This window comes from Bufo gargarizans, chromosome 2 (genome assembly GCF_014858855.1).
Source record: "Bufo gargarizans isolate SCDJY-AF-19 chromosome 2, ASM1485885v1, whole genome shotgun sequence".
Taxonomy (NCBI): Eukaryota; Metazoa; Chordata; class Amphibia; order Anura; family Bufonidae; genus Bufo; species Bufo gargarizans.
The window spans coordinates 342,610,226-342,627,071 of NC_058081.1; the positions used below are offsets into that span (position 1 = coordinate 342,610,226).

General features: G+C 45.3%; 1 protein-coding gene across 1 annotated transcript in view; it reads left to right on the forward strand.

Annotated features, from left to right (window-relative positions):
• The first annotated feature begins 5,545 nt into the window (after positions 1-5,545).
• The window catches only part of KDM3B (lysine demethylase 3B), a 74,348-nt gene continuing 63,047 nt past the window's right edge, over positions 5,546-16,846 (forward strand). The window contains exons 1-4 of the mRNA XM_044280631.1: positions 5,546-6,315; positions 12,196-12,363; positions 13,291-13,404; positions 13,497-13,605. Of these exons, the coding sequence (XP_044136566.1) occupies positions 6,151-6,315; positions 12,196-12,363; positions 13,291-13,404; positions 13,497-13,605 (556 nt within the window). The 5' untranslated portion in view covers positions 5,546-6,150. The remainder of the gene's footprint in view (positions 6,316-12,195; positions 12,364-13,290; positions 13,405-13,496; positions 13,606-16,846) is intronic.

Here is a 16,846-nt window from a genome sequence, read left to right on the forward strand (position 1 = left end):
TAGTTATCCCCTGTGATGAGCATCTGACTGCATGGACCCTAACGATCATTAGAAGGGGGGGGGGGGGGGGGGGGTTTAGTCCCCTGGAGAGGCAGGTTGTGCATGACCACTACCGCTGTATTCATTTTCTATGGGACTGCCAGACATGGCGGAGTACAGTGCTTTGCCAACTCCATTACTCCCCTAGCAATGGAGTGGTCATGTGACTGCCGCTCCATTCAGTAGAGAGAATGGGATCCCTGTCTCGTGGGGGTCGTGTGGATCTGGTATGACTTTAGAAATTGGCACAACCCCTTTAAATGCCACCAAATTATTGTTTTGGTAGAAAGTTTTTTGATCAGCCTTAGACTAGTGTGTATGGGTATCTAAAGGGTACATGGCTGTGTTACAGTTCTGTGCTGTCTCCAATCTATACAGAGCTGTAATAGGGGGCACCCATAGACTTCTAAGGGGCCGCAGTCTACCTTCTTATGCCTCAGCTTTCATATGGAGCCATGCAGAGGTTTTAGCTGTTCCAATTGGACACCATATTAGGAGTTATCAGACTGAACATTGCTTCGAGGGGCTTCAAAAGTTGGCACCATAAAGTCTGGACATGACTGTGTGCATGATGCCTAAATAACTGACTTTAAATGATGGGAAATTGCAATGACTTGTACTCCTTAAATTGTCTATATACAAAACAAGAGACAGAATTGTCCATGCCTAAGCCAATAGTTTTTCATTTCCATCCATTGCATTGGGAATACTTTTCGGCCAATTCTATATTTTTGCTTTTAGTGGTAAATATAATACAAGTCGCAGCCTATGAAGACTATAGCAGGACGTTTCTTTCCCTTTCCTATCTCCCTGAGTTTCCATATTTTGTGCGCACATACTTTCAGCCTTTTTAGTACTGATTTAGTCTTGTGTTTGTAGATGTTTTATATTATCTTCAGTTTTATCCATTACATTAGCTCTTCAAGATCTAAATAATGTAAGCATTTTGCACTTGAGATCTTGATGTCAGGGGAAGAGCATAACCTTTGCTTGTCTGTTTAGGTGATGACAAATTACGCACCGTGAAATCTTGATTCTCCAGGTGTATGGTGCTAGAAGGGAAGCTGTATCTGATTAAAGGGGTTGTCTGGGTTTTTGACTCTGCGGGGATGCTTATTATGATGACCTATCCCGAGGATACACAATCGGTATCAAAATCTGTAAAATGCCTTTAAGGCCTCATGCACACGACAGTTTTTTGTGGTCCGCATCTGAGCCACATCTTTTGGCAGCTCGGGTGTGGACCCATTCACTTCAATGGGGCTGCAAAAGATGCGGACAACACTCCGTGTGCTGTCCGCATCCGTTGCTCCGTTCCGTGGCCCCGCAAAAATAATATAGCATGTCCTATTCTTGTCCGTTTTGCGGACAAGAATAGGCATTTCTACAATGGGCCTTCCGTTCTGCAAATTGCAAAACGGCACGGTCGTGTGCATGAGGCCTTACTGGAATAATTGTTGTCCCACAGGGCAGGGAGTGGCTGCTGATACCGAGGAGCCATATGAAGTATTTTTGAGAGTGCATCATTTGACCTTACAGGAACGTTTACAGGAAGAGTTGTAATTGTGTTCTGGAACATTATCAGCTAAGACCGTACTAGTTGTCTGATTCCCAAATAGGGGAGAGGAGGACTAATAATTTAGAATTTCCAGGAATGGAATTTAAGATTGGTAACAGTGCGGAGCACAATATCACTGTTTAGCGCAGTTTGGAAGTGCGGACATTTCTGACTGGGATGTCTAGGAAGCAACTCACCAAAGTCTTAAGATTTTTTTAATTTTTTTGTTGTGTATTTTATGTTGAACAGCAACCCAGCACACAGAAAATAATCTCCTACCTATGAATTGACATATTTTATCCGCTCTCCTTTAAAAGGAGCCTTTTTTTATACTGTCTCAAAAACCAGCTTCATAAATCGTCTCAACGCAAGACTTTTCTGCGCCTCGGCATGACACGCACATAGCAGGTTTCTTTTCTTATTCTCATGAACCATTCGGTGGATCACTAAGGGGTTCAGAATAATACAGTGGAGTACGTGTAGATACATGGAATCTGTAAAAACGAAATACAGGCCATGCAGTGCTTGAATTAGATTTCTGTTCACGTGGGATTCCGTTATTTGCATTCTTTCCCTATACGTCCCATAGTAATGTACATGGGTTATTATTGAAGACTCTCTTAATTTTACCCCTGGGGTAAGGACTCCTAATGATTGGCGTCCTGTCTGGTTTATTTTCCCGTACTGGTGATGTCCCAATCTGCATGGAGAAGATATTAGAGCGTTTCTTTCCCTGTACCGTGGCCCCACATCGGCAATGGGTGATCTTGTATTAACCCTGCATGGACTGAGCTGAGATGTGACCCTGTGTCCTAAAGGTGCAGTGTTGTGTGGTCAATCTTGTGTTGGTTTGTTACAGGTTATGCACAGCTGACCAGCTTTTTATAAATTACTCGGAGTGTCAGAAATATATTTTTGTAGACAATGAACAATATGCCTTTTTCAGCTGGATAGCTCAAACTGTGAAACATTGAACCGCTGTCTGTATACAAGTGTTCTGTACTTTCATTGTTTTTCCCCCTCTTCATTTTTTTTTTATTTGACTGCAAATACTTTAATTTTTCACTTGTAGTCCATAGAAAACGATTTCTTAGGATAGTTTTCTGTCTCCTAATCATTTCTCTATAATATTTTAATAAAGTCCTACAACCGATGTCATCCTTGTCTGTTCTTCAGTGGAAAAATAAATGGATTTTGGAGGACTAAGGCAATGGTCATTCTGAGCAAGAACTGAAGGACACGTTCCCATAGCCATGTTTTAAGTCCTTATGAAGCTTTTGGCCAAAAATGGCAGTGCATCCCATCAATGGTCAATGGCCATGCTAAGCTGTATGTACCTATACTCAACAGATCGCAGATGTTACACAGCTTTAGGCCTGGCAAGTACCAGCTTGGGAGACTGGCTGGAATCCCTGGTTCCTTTGACTGGAAGATGGACATTGATTCATGGATTGGTTCCGTGGATCAATATAGCAGGAATACAGGTTGGACTTATGTATTTTTAACAAATCCAACCTTAACAACAACTACGCAAGAGGGAAGCAGAAAAGTACTGTATATATCTACAACCGTTGTATGTGTAATATCAGTGAACATATATAAAATACCCAAGAACCCAAAGCCACTGGGTTTTGAGGACAATACCTCCATATTTTAGCAAAAGCAACGTAACCCCACCCTTGTGATCACACTGCATGTTTGACTCCATAGGGGAAGAAAAGTAACAAGCGATCTTCCAACTATTACATGGTTTCAGTCCTGTATACATATGGGTAGCACTCCTTTCCTCTTCTCGGAGATAGCCGCTGATGTATATTGTTGTGTACATTTGGTGGCCATTACTAAGAAGAGAAGTAATGAGATGGCTATTGTTCTCCTCATGAATTACAGAGGACTTGTCACGATTAGCTCAGCATCGCCATTCAGGAGTCTCGTAAAAGTGGTGAACAACCAGCAAATGAGCTATAATAGTGGCCTAATGATGGGCCCTTATTTACAGGCAATAATCTGGGGAGCGAACCATTCATTCCTGATAATTGCCTGCTCATCAGCGGGAGAGCCGCAGTTACATGCAGCAATCGCATCCGGTCGCAACTGTGATCACTTGTCCTCATATAAATACATTCTGAGCAGCAGATGACCATTTCTAGAGGATGATATGCTGCCCAAACAAGATGATTTAGTTGTCTCCACCAGCAATGCCTTCACTGATGAACAGGTGTTCATAAGAAGACTCCTTGCGCCGATTGTCAGCCTTTAATAAGAATAAGGGTACTTTCACACTAGTGGCGGGTGAACAGCCTGTCGGATCCGTCCTGCCGCTAGTTCATGTGTGCCCCCGGACTGCAGCTCCGTCCCCATTGACTATAATGGGGGCGGAGTTCCAGAGGCAGCATGGCGAGAGGCAGCTGGACTAAAAGGCATGTCGTAGTTTTAGTCCGGCTGCCGTCGGAACTCTGCCCCATTACAGTCAATGGGGACGGAGCTGCAGTCCGGGGGCACACGTGAACCAGCAGCAGGATGGATCCGACAGGCTGTTCACCCGCCGCTAGTGTGAAACTAGCCATAGTTGGACTGAATTTCCATATTTGGTGTCCTTTTTTCCCTCTTGTATCCCATCAGAGGGAGGTGGAGTCAGTGTATGGCCAATTTGGATCTAAAGTGGCCTGCCTTGGATTGGCTCAGAGCTGCAAGGAGTTTGTGTGGAGGGGCCTTGCAGGGGATTCCCGGTGGGCTACTGCCCACCGGGCCGCCTGAGCCCTCCTCACGTCCGGCAGTGGAAGTTTTTGGGGACATATTTCTGCAGCTGGCAGTATTTTGTGATGAAGTATTTGTAAAGGCTGAGCACTCACCACCTGGGCCATAGATGACAAAAGGAGAGTAAAAATCTCAAGAGTAGTAGGTGAACACCTGAGTAATTTATTATTTAAAAAATATAGATATATGGCATAAATTTATATTTAAAAAACTGTACAGGGAAGACTGTACAGACAAGCAACCGCTCAAGTCGTTCCAGCTGACAACTTGTAATAAGGTATCCCACCCTGCAGCCACATGGGACGCCACTGTGTGCAAGTCATACGGCACTTCAATTACCTCTAACTTTGCAATAAGGTTACATATGCATCGTGAAGTGTAATATACAAGTCCGCTTCTTTATGCCTAACACTCTTTTGCAACATTATTGCTTTTATATTGATGGGAGAGAACAAAACTGGGATTGTTATATGTGATATTACCAGTCATGATTATATTCACCACTCAGCATCTATGTTCCAGAATCGGACAATAAACACTGCACTACACATCCACTCTATGCTGTCACTTTATACTGCTGCTATATACATGATTCCATATTGCACCTTATTTATTTTATTGGTTTTCTATGCATTATATGTTTTTTAAATATAAATGTATATATCTATATATTTTTTAATAATAAATTACTCAGGCGTTCACCTCTCTCCTTTTGTCATCTATGGCCCAGGTGGTGAGTGCTCGGCCTTAACCAATACGTTATTCTATATCCTTTTTTGACTGGGCGAGTCATTAGGCTTCGTAGCACCCGTTCCAGAGTTACCGACAGAGTGAGCCATCATACTTTTCTAAGTATTTTGTGATGAGCTGTGGTATTTGGCTCTGTTGGGGTGGTGTAATCTGCCACAATATGGTATTACTGGCCCTGCCCTCCATCAATTTGGACCAGACTACAAAATTGGGCCACTTTTAGTATTTTTCCAGGGCCACTTTAAGTTCTAAGTCTGCCCCTGGGGGCCTTGTATATCTGGACTAAACCTGAAATAAATAAATCAATAAAATGTTATATCTATATCTCTCTCTCTCTCTCTATATATATATACACACACACACGATATATATATTTATATTATATATATATATATACACACGTAGCTGAGCAATTAAATTGTGTATAGCCTTTTAATTCCCGACAGAAGTCGGCCCCGCCCATTCTCTGGGTGACAACCTCCTCGGTATCCTCCCCATTATCTTGAAGGCCACGCCCATACGATCTGGATGAGACGTTTCTGTGGTCCGTACGTTAGGGGCGTGCGCATCTTCTCCGGGTGTCCAGACCACGTGACGGGGCGGCTATTTGCCAGCCTCACGCGGTTCAGTCCCCAGCCCGCAGCCTTCCTCCTCATTTCTAGCCATCTCCTCTCCTGCTGTATCAATCGAATCCCTGTTGTTCTCTAGGATAAGCAAGCGCCATGCCCTCCATACCACTAGGGGCGCTGCGCATTGTAGCTCTGACTTGTCTACACAGCTGAAGGGGTGGGTTGTTCTGTTGCTGGAGATCCCTGTCGGAAGGGGGCGCTAGAGCCCGGACTACATACAACCTAGGGCGGTTTAATGCATTGTTTTGGTGGTTGTTCCCCTCCTCACCACACGGGGCGCCGTTGACTCCTCGCAATGCACTCCCAGCCGCACGGCGGCGTTGTTGTGTAACGCGTTGTCTCCGCGGGTGCTGCAAAGGCCTCGCTCCTTCCACGTCCGGGCATCGCGCGGTAACCGGCCGGAGAGCACTGCAGGACATGGCGGCCCCGGTGTCTCCAGTGGGGAAGCGGCTGAGGCTGCTGTTTGACGAGAACTCTTCCAGACGGGAGGGAGTCCCAGATCCGTCTATCCCGTTGGGGAAGAGGGCCTGGGAGGGCGGAACTGTGCGAGGGCTCAAAGGAGCGGCGCCCGAGGAGCTGGCGGTAAGTGGCCACTCCTAGCTGGTTGTGAGGACGCTTTCTTCCGTGGTCCGGAATCACTCGGGGCACGGTGTCTTGTCCGGGCCTAGTCCGGCCCACCCCCGGTGCTGCCACCCCCGGCCCCGTGACTGCAGCCCCTCCCCCATCCCCAATGTAAACATATCATAGTGCTGCGCTTATTGCTCCCCTGCCACTTCTACAGCCTAAACTTTCTCTCCTAGGGGACGTGACAAGCAAGGGTTAACTGCAGCTCCCATCAGCTCGATAGCCACGTGACTGACCAGGGCAGAAAGTCTAGCAGTTAGGCTAGTCATGGCCCCTGTGTGAGGCCAGGTGGTCACAGGGATCCCCTGTCTACAAGTAAACTTCTCTCACCTGTCAGTCTCTTCTTTGACATAACTGGTTATATTACACCTCTGTGCTGTTCCAATGTTATTCCTCCTGACTAGGGCTGAGTACAAGGTTCGGGTTATCTAAGGATTCTGCAAGCACAGACAATAAGTTACGGTGCCTGGCATTACATAACCTGAACTTGAAAACACAAGTTTGCCCATCCCTACTCCTGATACCAGTCCCTGTGTTTTGGGGGTAAATTTAAACTGACTCTTATTATTTCTTTACTTTCTAAATGCAAAATTAAAGGAAATCTGTCAAAAATGTAGTCTGCGAGCAGCATGTTATAGAGCAGGAGGAACGTATTGCAATCTGCAGGCAGCATGTTATACAGCAGGAGAAGCAGAGCAGAACATATTGCAATCTGCAGGCAGCATGTTATAGAGCAGGAGCAGCTGAGCAGAGCGTATTACAGTCTGCAGGCAGCATGTTATAGAGCAGGAGGAGCTGAGCAGAACATATTGCAATCTGCAGGCAGCATGTTATAGAGCAGGAGCAGCTGAGCAGAACATATTACTATCTGCAGGCAGCATGTTATAGAGCAGGAGAAGCAGAGCAGAACATATTGCAATCTGCAGGCAGCATGTTATAGAGCAGGAGCAGCTGAGCAGAACATATTGCAATCTGCAGGCAGCATGTTATAGAGCAGGAGCAGCTGAGCAGAACATATTGCAATCTGCAGGCAGCATGTTATAGAGCAGGAGGAGCTCAACAGAACATATTGCAATCTACAGGCAGCATGTTATAAAGCAGGAGGAGCTGAGCAGAATATATTACAATCTACAGGCAGCATGTTATAGAGCAGGAGGAGCTGAGCAGAACATATTACAGTCTGCAGGCAGCGTGTTATAGAGCAGGAGGAGCTGAGCAGTGTGTATTACAGTCTGCAGGCAGCATGTTATAAAGCAGGAGGAGCTGAGCAGAATATATTACAATCTGCAGGCAGCATGTTATAGAGCGGTAGGAGCTGAGCAGAATATATTACAATCTGCAGGCAGCATGTTATAGAGCGGGAGGAGCTGAGCAGAACGTATTACAATCTGCAGGCAGCATGTTATAGAGCGGGAGGAGCTGAGCAGAACGTATTACAATCTGCAGGCAGCATGTTATAGAGCGGGAGGAGCTGAGCAGAACGTATTACAATCTACAGGCAGCATGTTATAGAGCGGAGGAGCTGAGCAGAACGTATTACAGTCTGCGAACACCATGTTATAGAGCAGGAGGAGCTGAGCAGAACATATTACAATCTGCAGGCAGCATGTTATAGAGCAGGAGTTGCTGAGCAGAAAGTATTACAATCTGCAGGCAGGTCATAGAGCAGGAGGAGCAGAGCATATTATAATTATGGATGAGCGAATCGACTTCGGATGAAACATCTGAAGTCGATTCGCATAAAACTTTGTTTTAATACTGTACGCGTTGATTTGCTAATCCATAATTACAATCTGCAGGCAGCATGAGTATAGAGCAGGAGGAGCTGAGCAGAATTTATTACAATCTGCAGTCAACATGTTATGGAACAGGAGGAGCTGAGCAGAACCTATTAAAATCTATAGGCAATATGTTATAGAGCAGGAGGAGCTGAGCAGATTGATACATAGTTTTATGGTAAAAGATTCAGTAAAACGTAACATTTACTTCTGCTATTCCTATGCTGAGGAGTCTATGGGCTCCAAAACGTTTCCGTTATGCAGGGGAGTCCTCTTCTGCATAAAGGAAACGGGACAGATCTTTTTTGCAGCCCGTAGACTTTTATTTTGACGGAATGCCTCTAAACCGTCATAGAATTGCGTTATGGTTCGTGGTTACGGAATCCATAACGCAATTCACCTTTTACCAGTAAACGAATCGTGAGCAAATTTCAAAATATGAAATTCGCTCACCTCTAGATAGGAGCATACAGGTAGGGTCTGCAGGAGGAGTGGGTGAATTAAACTGGCTGTGTATGTGTGTACAGTGAGAGGACAGAACCTGCAAGGCGGGAGGGTCACACACCTGGCAGCACCTGGGAGAAGAGATCTCTCATGGGCTGTAGAAGAGAAAAGCAGAGCAGGTATGAAGCTGGATGGATACACGAGAGCTAGTGAAGGCAGCAGCATCTGGGATATACAGGCCTCACTTCCAGCATGTATTGCTGGAGAGGAACACATCGACATGAGAAAAGTGATAGTAAATGAAGATTGCAGACTGCAACTTTGGCTGGATTCACATGTCTGTACAGATGTATAATCCGTCCACATTACTGACATAATATGTTGTGTAATAGAAAACTCAGCACTCCCTAGGTTGATGCAAAAGTGATTTTTTTTAAATTATATTGTTATAGATATAGAATTTTAAGGATCTCATTCAACATATATACACATTTGTTATGGTGGCCTTTTCCAGGGACATCATCGTCCTCCCAGACCTTAATCTCAGCTGGGGGAAAGGGCACTACTTTTTCATACAAACCTCATAGTTGGGCCCGTTGCGGCTCTGGAAATGAAGGCCTTGGAGGATCGAAACGTCCCTGGAAAGTACATAAGCTGCTGTGTTGCATGAGGTCCTATGAATTCATCGACTGACATGCCCACTACTGCTTTACTGCAAGACATATTACCGCTAGGTCTACTTTTACATTGGCGTTCGTGCACTCCGTTCAGGGCTCGCACAAGCAGTCCAAAACGGATCAGTTTTGCCCTAATGCATTCTGAATGGAAAAGGATCCGCTGAGAATGCATCAGTTTGCAGCATTTCAGTCTCCATTCCGCTTTGCAGGAGGACACCAAAACGCTGCTTTCAGCATTTTTCTGTCCGTCAAACGAAACTGAGCCAAACGGATCGGTTCTGGCCTACAATCTAAGTCAACGTGGACGGATCCGTTTTCTATGGCACAATAGAAAACTGATCCGTCCTCCATTAACTTTCAATGGTGTTCCAGACGAGTCCGTCTTGGCTATGTTAAAGATAATACAAACGGATCCGTTCTGAACAGATGCAGACTGGTATTATCTGAACGGTTCCGTCCATGACGTATCTGCACAAAACGCGAGGGTGAAAGTAGCCTAAGTATAGAGCTGGAATTTAGGCTGTATTGTACCTAACTATGCTTCTGATTTCACACAGAGGTTTTCACGTCAAAGTCATACGGGATATAAGGGTAAATGAATTGTAGCATCAGCTACCATATCAAGGATGTGTTCTCCACTAGAGACATTACCTCTAAAGGGGTTCTCCAGGGGTTAAATATTGATTAGCTATCCTCAGGATAGGTCATTAATATGATATCAGCAGGGTTCCCACTCCTGGCGCCCCTGCCAATCAGCTACTTCGCTGCAGCCTCCTCTCAGCTCACTAAGAACAGCAACGTTTATCGTATAGCGGCTGTGCTTGGTATTGCAGTGCAGCCCCATTGACTGAAGGAATGGGGTAAGCTGCGCCTAGGGCACTTGACTGATGAACGTGACATCACATGGCATAAGAGCCCATGGAGCACTGCTGCCTCTTCGTACAGTTGGACACCTTCCAATCTGATATTGATGACCTTTTCTGAGGATAAATCCCAGAGAACCCCTTTGAGGGTGAATATCTTGGTAGCACGGCAGAATACGGAAATGCCTTATGACGTATAGTACAGAACCTACCTAACAAAACTACACACAAATGATCATCTTACTATTTCCCACAGTGCCTATTTCTCTGGATGCAAATACACAAACCTATAAGGCCTGATATAAAGCATACGCTGGGAAAAGGGCTTTTACACGCCGTCTTGATGCGTTTTTTATGTTTTTCTTGTACTTTAAAGGATTAGATTACCTGCTGCCCATCATAGTCTATGGAGAAGAGAGGTGACTGTCTATCTTGTAGAATGTTAGTTTAGGATGGGGGAAGTAAAACTGCTGAAAAAGGCATTTTTCTTTATACTGTATTACAAAGTTTCTTCGATTGATGCATGCATTTAAATATTTGGGGAAATATTGAAGGTCTCCATACATAGAGGCAGAGTGAGCGGATTACACTGCATTTAGGCTCTGTTCACATATCCGTAATTCTGTTCTGCATTTTGCGGAACAGAATTGTGGACCCATTCATTTATATGGGGCCACACTTCCGGGTCCGCATTTCCGTTCCCCAAAAAAATAGAACATGTACTATTAGGCATTTTCTATTAAGTGCTGGCGATGTGCGGTCCGCAAAATGCAGAACTCACATTGCCGGTCTTTGTGTTTTGTGGATCTGCAAAACACACACGGATGTGTGAATGGACCCTTATTAAAGAGGGTTGTCCCATTACAACAACTTATCCCATATCCACAAGGTAGGGGATATGCTTCTGATCAATGGGAGTCCAGCTGATGGGGCCGCAACGGTCATGAGTATGGGGGGGCCATGTCCCCCCATTTGAATGGATCAGCAGAATGCATGCGTGTCCACCACTCCATTCATTTGAGTTAGATCTGCAGCAAAACCGCGTCAAATCCAAACGCATAAAAACTGCAATAAATTGTGCAGATTTATGTGTTGTTTTTGTGCAGTTTTGGTGCAGGCAGATCTTCTGCACACAAATTTCCACCGTGTGCAGCCCACCTAGGCCGTGGGTGATGAGTGCTTCAATAGCCTTATGTTGGTCTTCTCAAAGAGGCCAGTCAACATACCACAAACAATTGTGATCAAGATCAGTATGGTCCTTGATGGGGTTTCACCACCATGCGTGTAGATTTGAATGGGGCAGTCCTGCGCATGCATGTCCGCTGCTCCAGGAGAGATGTGTCTCTGCTCTCGTGATTGCTGGGGACCCCAGCAGTCAGACCCCTGTCCATCAGACACTTTTCCTCTCTTCTGTGGATGGGGGATACGTTGTTGTAATGGGAACACCCCTTTAAAAGGTTTTAGATATTTTTCTTCTACGCTTACTGTGGGCATGGGATACTGGAAAGTGGCTGTGACTTAGCAGAAAAAGGGCTTCGCCTAATATACATCACCGTTTCAACAAATAGGTTACACATGGACTACTAGACCGCCTAGGTAGGGAATGCACCGAATTGATCTTCCAGCATTAGCCAGACTGTGTGGTCCACACTCTCTAAATCTTACAGTAATAGTGAATCTGTCTCAGCGCATGTTGCTGTTTTGCCACTTTTTTTAGCTTTTTGTTTTTTTAATGCAGCATGTGCTGGTTGTGGCATTTTGTTACTCCATCGGCTTCTTTATAGAACTGAAAAAATGCCAGGAAGAACGCCTGTCTAAAATAAAAAGTGAAAGAAGCCATAAAACGTGTAAGAGCCAATAAACACATAAAAAGTGTCTGTCATTTTTTTACATGCATTTTAACATGCTTAAGGGTCTCTTTTGAATCTATTTGGAGTGCGTGAGGCAGTCCGTGAAACGCTGTGTGACTGCAGCCTGACAATTAATTGGTGTATTGCCTCCGGAGATTCGGTCTGCTGTGAATATCATTTTGTGTACTGCCATATTAAGAAATGTCCACATTTCTTCTTCTTCCAGGTGTTTGTAGAATTTGATGAAAAAAGCTCTAGGCCACATTCATGGGTGCAAGTCCATGGAGAAGATGTGTTGGTGATCTTGCTGGAAGGGCCACTGGTTTGGTCACCAAGGAAAGAACCTATTATTGTCCAGGGCAGCCGTATTTGTCCCACACATTGGCCAGCACTGGTGAGCTCCCTGCTTGCTCCATTTAATTATTCGGAGTTGTTTCTTTGCCTTTCTGTTGGTCCAAGCATTATGTTGAAATACATTTTTTTTTCTCTGTGGCTTCCTATGTGATCCACCGGGGCAAAAAGCTGGGGAAGCTACCCCGATTCCTCACCTCATGGAAGCCCAAAGGTACAGCCACGTGGTCAGGTTTCCTGATGCAGCTTTGGAAACCAAAACCAGGAGTGACTTCAGAAAAGAAGTGGCATGTGTCCTTTTATACTTTATTTACTTTTATGATTCACTTTTGGCTTCCAAAACTGCATCCAGAAACTTGAGAATGTGGCCGATCCCTAAGGGTGCCTGCATGCGGTGCGGATTACAGGAAAAACCGCAGCATAATACGTACAGCAAAGTGTATGATATTAGACTAATCTCTTCTCTTTTTTTTTTTTTGCTTAGGCGCGGAAATTGATCTGCTGTCCGGATTTTAAAATCTGCAACATGCTTTGCGGACAAGAATAGGCAGTTATATTAAAGGCTGTCTGTGCCATTCTGCAAATTGCGGAACACAAACGGATGCCATCCGTGTTTTGCGGATCCGCGATTTGCAGGGCCGCAAAACACACCAGTCGTGTGCATGTAGCCTAAAACAGCGGTCTTCTCAAAGAAGAGGCCAGTCAACATACCACAAACAATTGTGGTAAAGATCAGTGGGGTTTCACAGTAGCGTCGTCTTGTCTGGGCCTACAGCACTGACACCAGCCTTGTTTCCCTGTTTCTGATTGATGCATTTACAAGGGCTGGGAGTTTTGGTAGCACTTTTAGTAGGCCATCCCTGGCTGATGACTGGGGGCAGTGCGGGAGGTAGAGCATTAGATTAAGCATGTCAATAAGAGGCACGTGAGCTAATCTTCACCCTTTTTGCATCCTATGTTTTGTTTGCAGACATTCACAACTCTGGTGGATAAGTTGGGCCTGGGAACCCTGGTCCCTATAGAGTTTCTGTTGGAAGAAATCCTGCATTTCCTTCCAGATGCCAGCACGCTCCGCCTCTATCAGGTAGCACATCTGTGTTATCATTATGGCAAGGTTTTTTTTTTTTACACTTCAGTCACAAGTACATTGAATGAAATTTCTGTTTCCTATTCCAGCAGATGGGAGTTGACAGCCACAAATTGGTTTTAAAAGAACAGCCGTTATTGCGGGATGCAGTTACTGACATTATTAACTCCAGGAAAACCCAGGAAATCATTTTAAGAGGTACGTATAAATCGGGCAGTTTGTTGTCCTAGGTGTGATATGCATGAACTATATTCCTATTTCTCTTGTAGTCTTCAAAACACAATGTACAAATTGTTCTTTCATGCATAGTGAGTGTTTAAATGTGTTGTCTTATTTGAGACATTGGTGGCATGTCTCTAAGATCTACCTCCAGAACAGTGATCCGAGAGCAGCTGTGCATGCGCGACTGCCCTTCATTCGTTTCTATGGGACTGTTGAAAAATAGCCGCATACTGGCTCATCCATCTCCTGCGCCTGTCCCTCGAAAGTGAAGGAGAGCGCACTGCGCACTCGCTTTGCTATTTTTGTCAGTCTCATAGAAATGAACAGAGTCCACTGTGCAAGCACAGCCACCACTCCATTCACTTCTATGGGACTGCCGAAAACAGCTGAGCAAGAGCATGGTGCACTCTGCTTCACTTGCAAGGGTTCCTTTTAGAGATGGGCAGGGGTCTCGGAGGTGGGACAGGCACCTATCCGACTTTGAAAGCACCCTAGTGATATGCCATTGAAGTCCCAGGTGACGCATCAACTTTCAAAGGGTTTTCCAGGACTTTTTAACTGATGACCTATCCTCTGGATAGATCATCAGTATCTGATTGGTCTCTGATCAGCTGTTTGAGATGGCGCCGGCGCTCGCAGTAGAGCCACAGCCCTCTCTCAGGTCACCAAACACAGTGCCATACATTTAATAGCGGCTTTGCTTGGTAACGCAGCTCAGCCCCATTAACTTCAGTGGGACTGTGCTGTGCCTAGGCCATGTGACTGATGAACGTGACGTCACATGACCTAGGTCAAGCTGCGAGAAGGCTGCAGCGCTACTGTGAGCAGCAGTGCCTTCTCAAACAGCTGATCAGCGGGTGTTGGATCCCACCGATACAGTTGTACCCACTGTACTGAAGGATTAGCAAATGGGGAAGATTTGAAACACAATGCCCAGATTTACTAATGTGTCTGTGTCTAGAATCTGGCTAAAAAGTGGCGCAATTTGACACAAGTAGGGTTTCTAAAAAAAACTAGCTTGTCTGAAAGGAGCCGGGGCTTAGTGGGAAAGGGTGTTACCTAATATGCAAGATTTCGCTTCATAAATGACAAAATTCTTGCATAAATTTTCGTCTCAAAGTAAGCCAACCAATATTTGGTATAGGGTTAGGCCAGATTTACATGACCGCGATCTGTGTGTCGGCCACATCTCCTGGACCAACCACGGCTCCTCTGACACAAGCTGACTGAATCGTATTGTTTTATGATAAACTCAGTTTCTATCTGATCGCCGGTTTATTGTATTGTCCTGACATGATGTATACAATAGACTTGCGTTCAGAACTGACTGTATTGTATACTGAGGGATCACTGTAGTCTAGGGATGGGCGATATTAAGAAATTTATCGCGATAAATACCTGTTTAAAAGAAAAAACAAAACAAGGAGAAATTATACTGTGTGGGGCAGCCAGAAGGAGAAATTATACTGTGTGGGGCAGCCAGAAGGAGAAATTATACTGTGTGGGGGCAGCCAGAAGGAGAAATTATACTGGTGGGGGCAACCAGAAGGAGAAATTACACTGTGTGGGGGCAGCCAGAAGGAGACATTATACTGTGTGGGGGCAGCCAGAAGGAGAAATTATACTGTGTGGGGCAGCCAGAAGGAGAAATTACACTGTGTGGGGGCAGCCAGAAGGAGAAATTATACTGTGTGGGGGCAGCCAGAAGGAGAAATTATACTGGTGGGGGCAACCAGAAGGAGAAATTATACTGTGTGGGGGCAGCCGGAAGGAGACATTATACTGTGTGGGGGCAGCCGGAAGGAGACATTATACTGTGTGGGGGCAGCCGGAAGGAGACATTATACTGTGTGGGGGCAGCCGGAAGGAGACATTATACTGTGTGGGGGCAGCCGGAAGGAGACATTATACTGTGTGGGGGCAGCCGGAAGGAGACATTATACTGTGTGGGGGCAGCCGGAAGGAGACATTATACTGTGTGGGGGCAGCCGGAAGGAGACATTATACTGTGTGGGGGCAGCCGGAAGGAGACATTATACTGTGTGGGGGCAGCCGGAAGGAGACATTATACTGTGTGGGGGCAGCCGGAAGGAGACGTTATAATGTATGAACAAGTTTTGACCCCGTATAATAATGTCATGTTGCTCATGTATGGAGGACTCCTTACTCCCTAATGACTGCTATTATAGATCAGTGTGCAGACTGCAGCTTGCAGGCAGGAAGGAAGGACCAGGCCACAGAAGACAGACAGACATAGGACCTTTATGTATGACACCGGTCCGGTTCTATTCTATGCTTAAAGGGGTTGTCCAAGTTAAATTTATAGATGACCTATCCTCAGGATAGGTCATCAATATCAGATCGGCTGAGATCCGACACCCGGCCGATCTTCTGTTTGAAGAGAAGGCGTGCGCCATGCCAGCGCTGCCTCCTCTTCATTGTTTACCTTCTCGACGTTGCATCTGCAGCGGTGAGCAGGTGTAATTACACCCAAGCCGCCCCATTCATTTCAATGGTACGGATCGCTCCTATACAAGTGTAGGTCTGGTCTCTCTCACTCCTCGCAGGCCAAAATCTGTGGGCCTGATTCATCATTAAACTTACATTTTACTCCACTTTCACATATGTCCAAAGGCACTTTTGGCTAAGTCAGATTTATTAATGGTCTTTTAATACTGTGATAAATGTGGTTTGACGGTAGCAGTTTATCCTTCAGTAAGCGGCTTTAGAAAAGTTGCACGTCTTTACGAAAAAGTCGCATGTTCTATTAAAAAGTCGCATAAAATAAGCATGGTCCTCACTGGAGTGAAATTGCGCCATTTTTTTCAACGGTTTTAAATTGTCGCAATAGTAACTGTCTAGAGGTTCATTTACATAAGAAAACACGCCCACTTTAAGAAAACTGGCGAGCATAGTGCAGAGCCAATAAAAGTCAGTTTTAGCGATTGCGCAAAAATTTGCAACTTTTTCACTTCATTATTTTGATTTGAGCTAATGATAAATCTGGCCCTGTGTGTGGGAGTTGGAGAGACTTTTCCCGCCTGGCTGTTGTGCTCGCCTCTGCTGTTATCCAACTCCGACGTCGGTGGGCGGTGACATGAATATGGGGAGCTAGGAGGAGTCGCTGTGGGCAGTAATGTGGTTGTGAATACTGTTATGTAGGATGCAGGGGTCAGTGGACACAGATTTACAAGCTGTCAGCGCACGTGTGACTGCT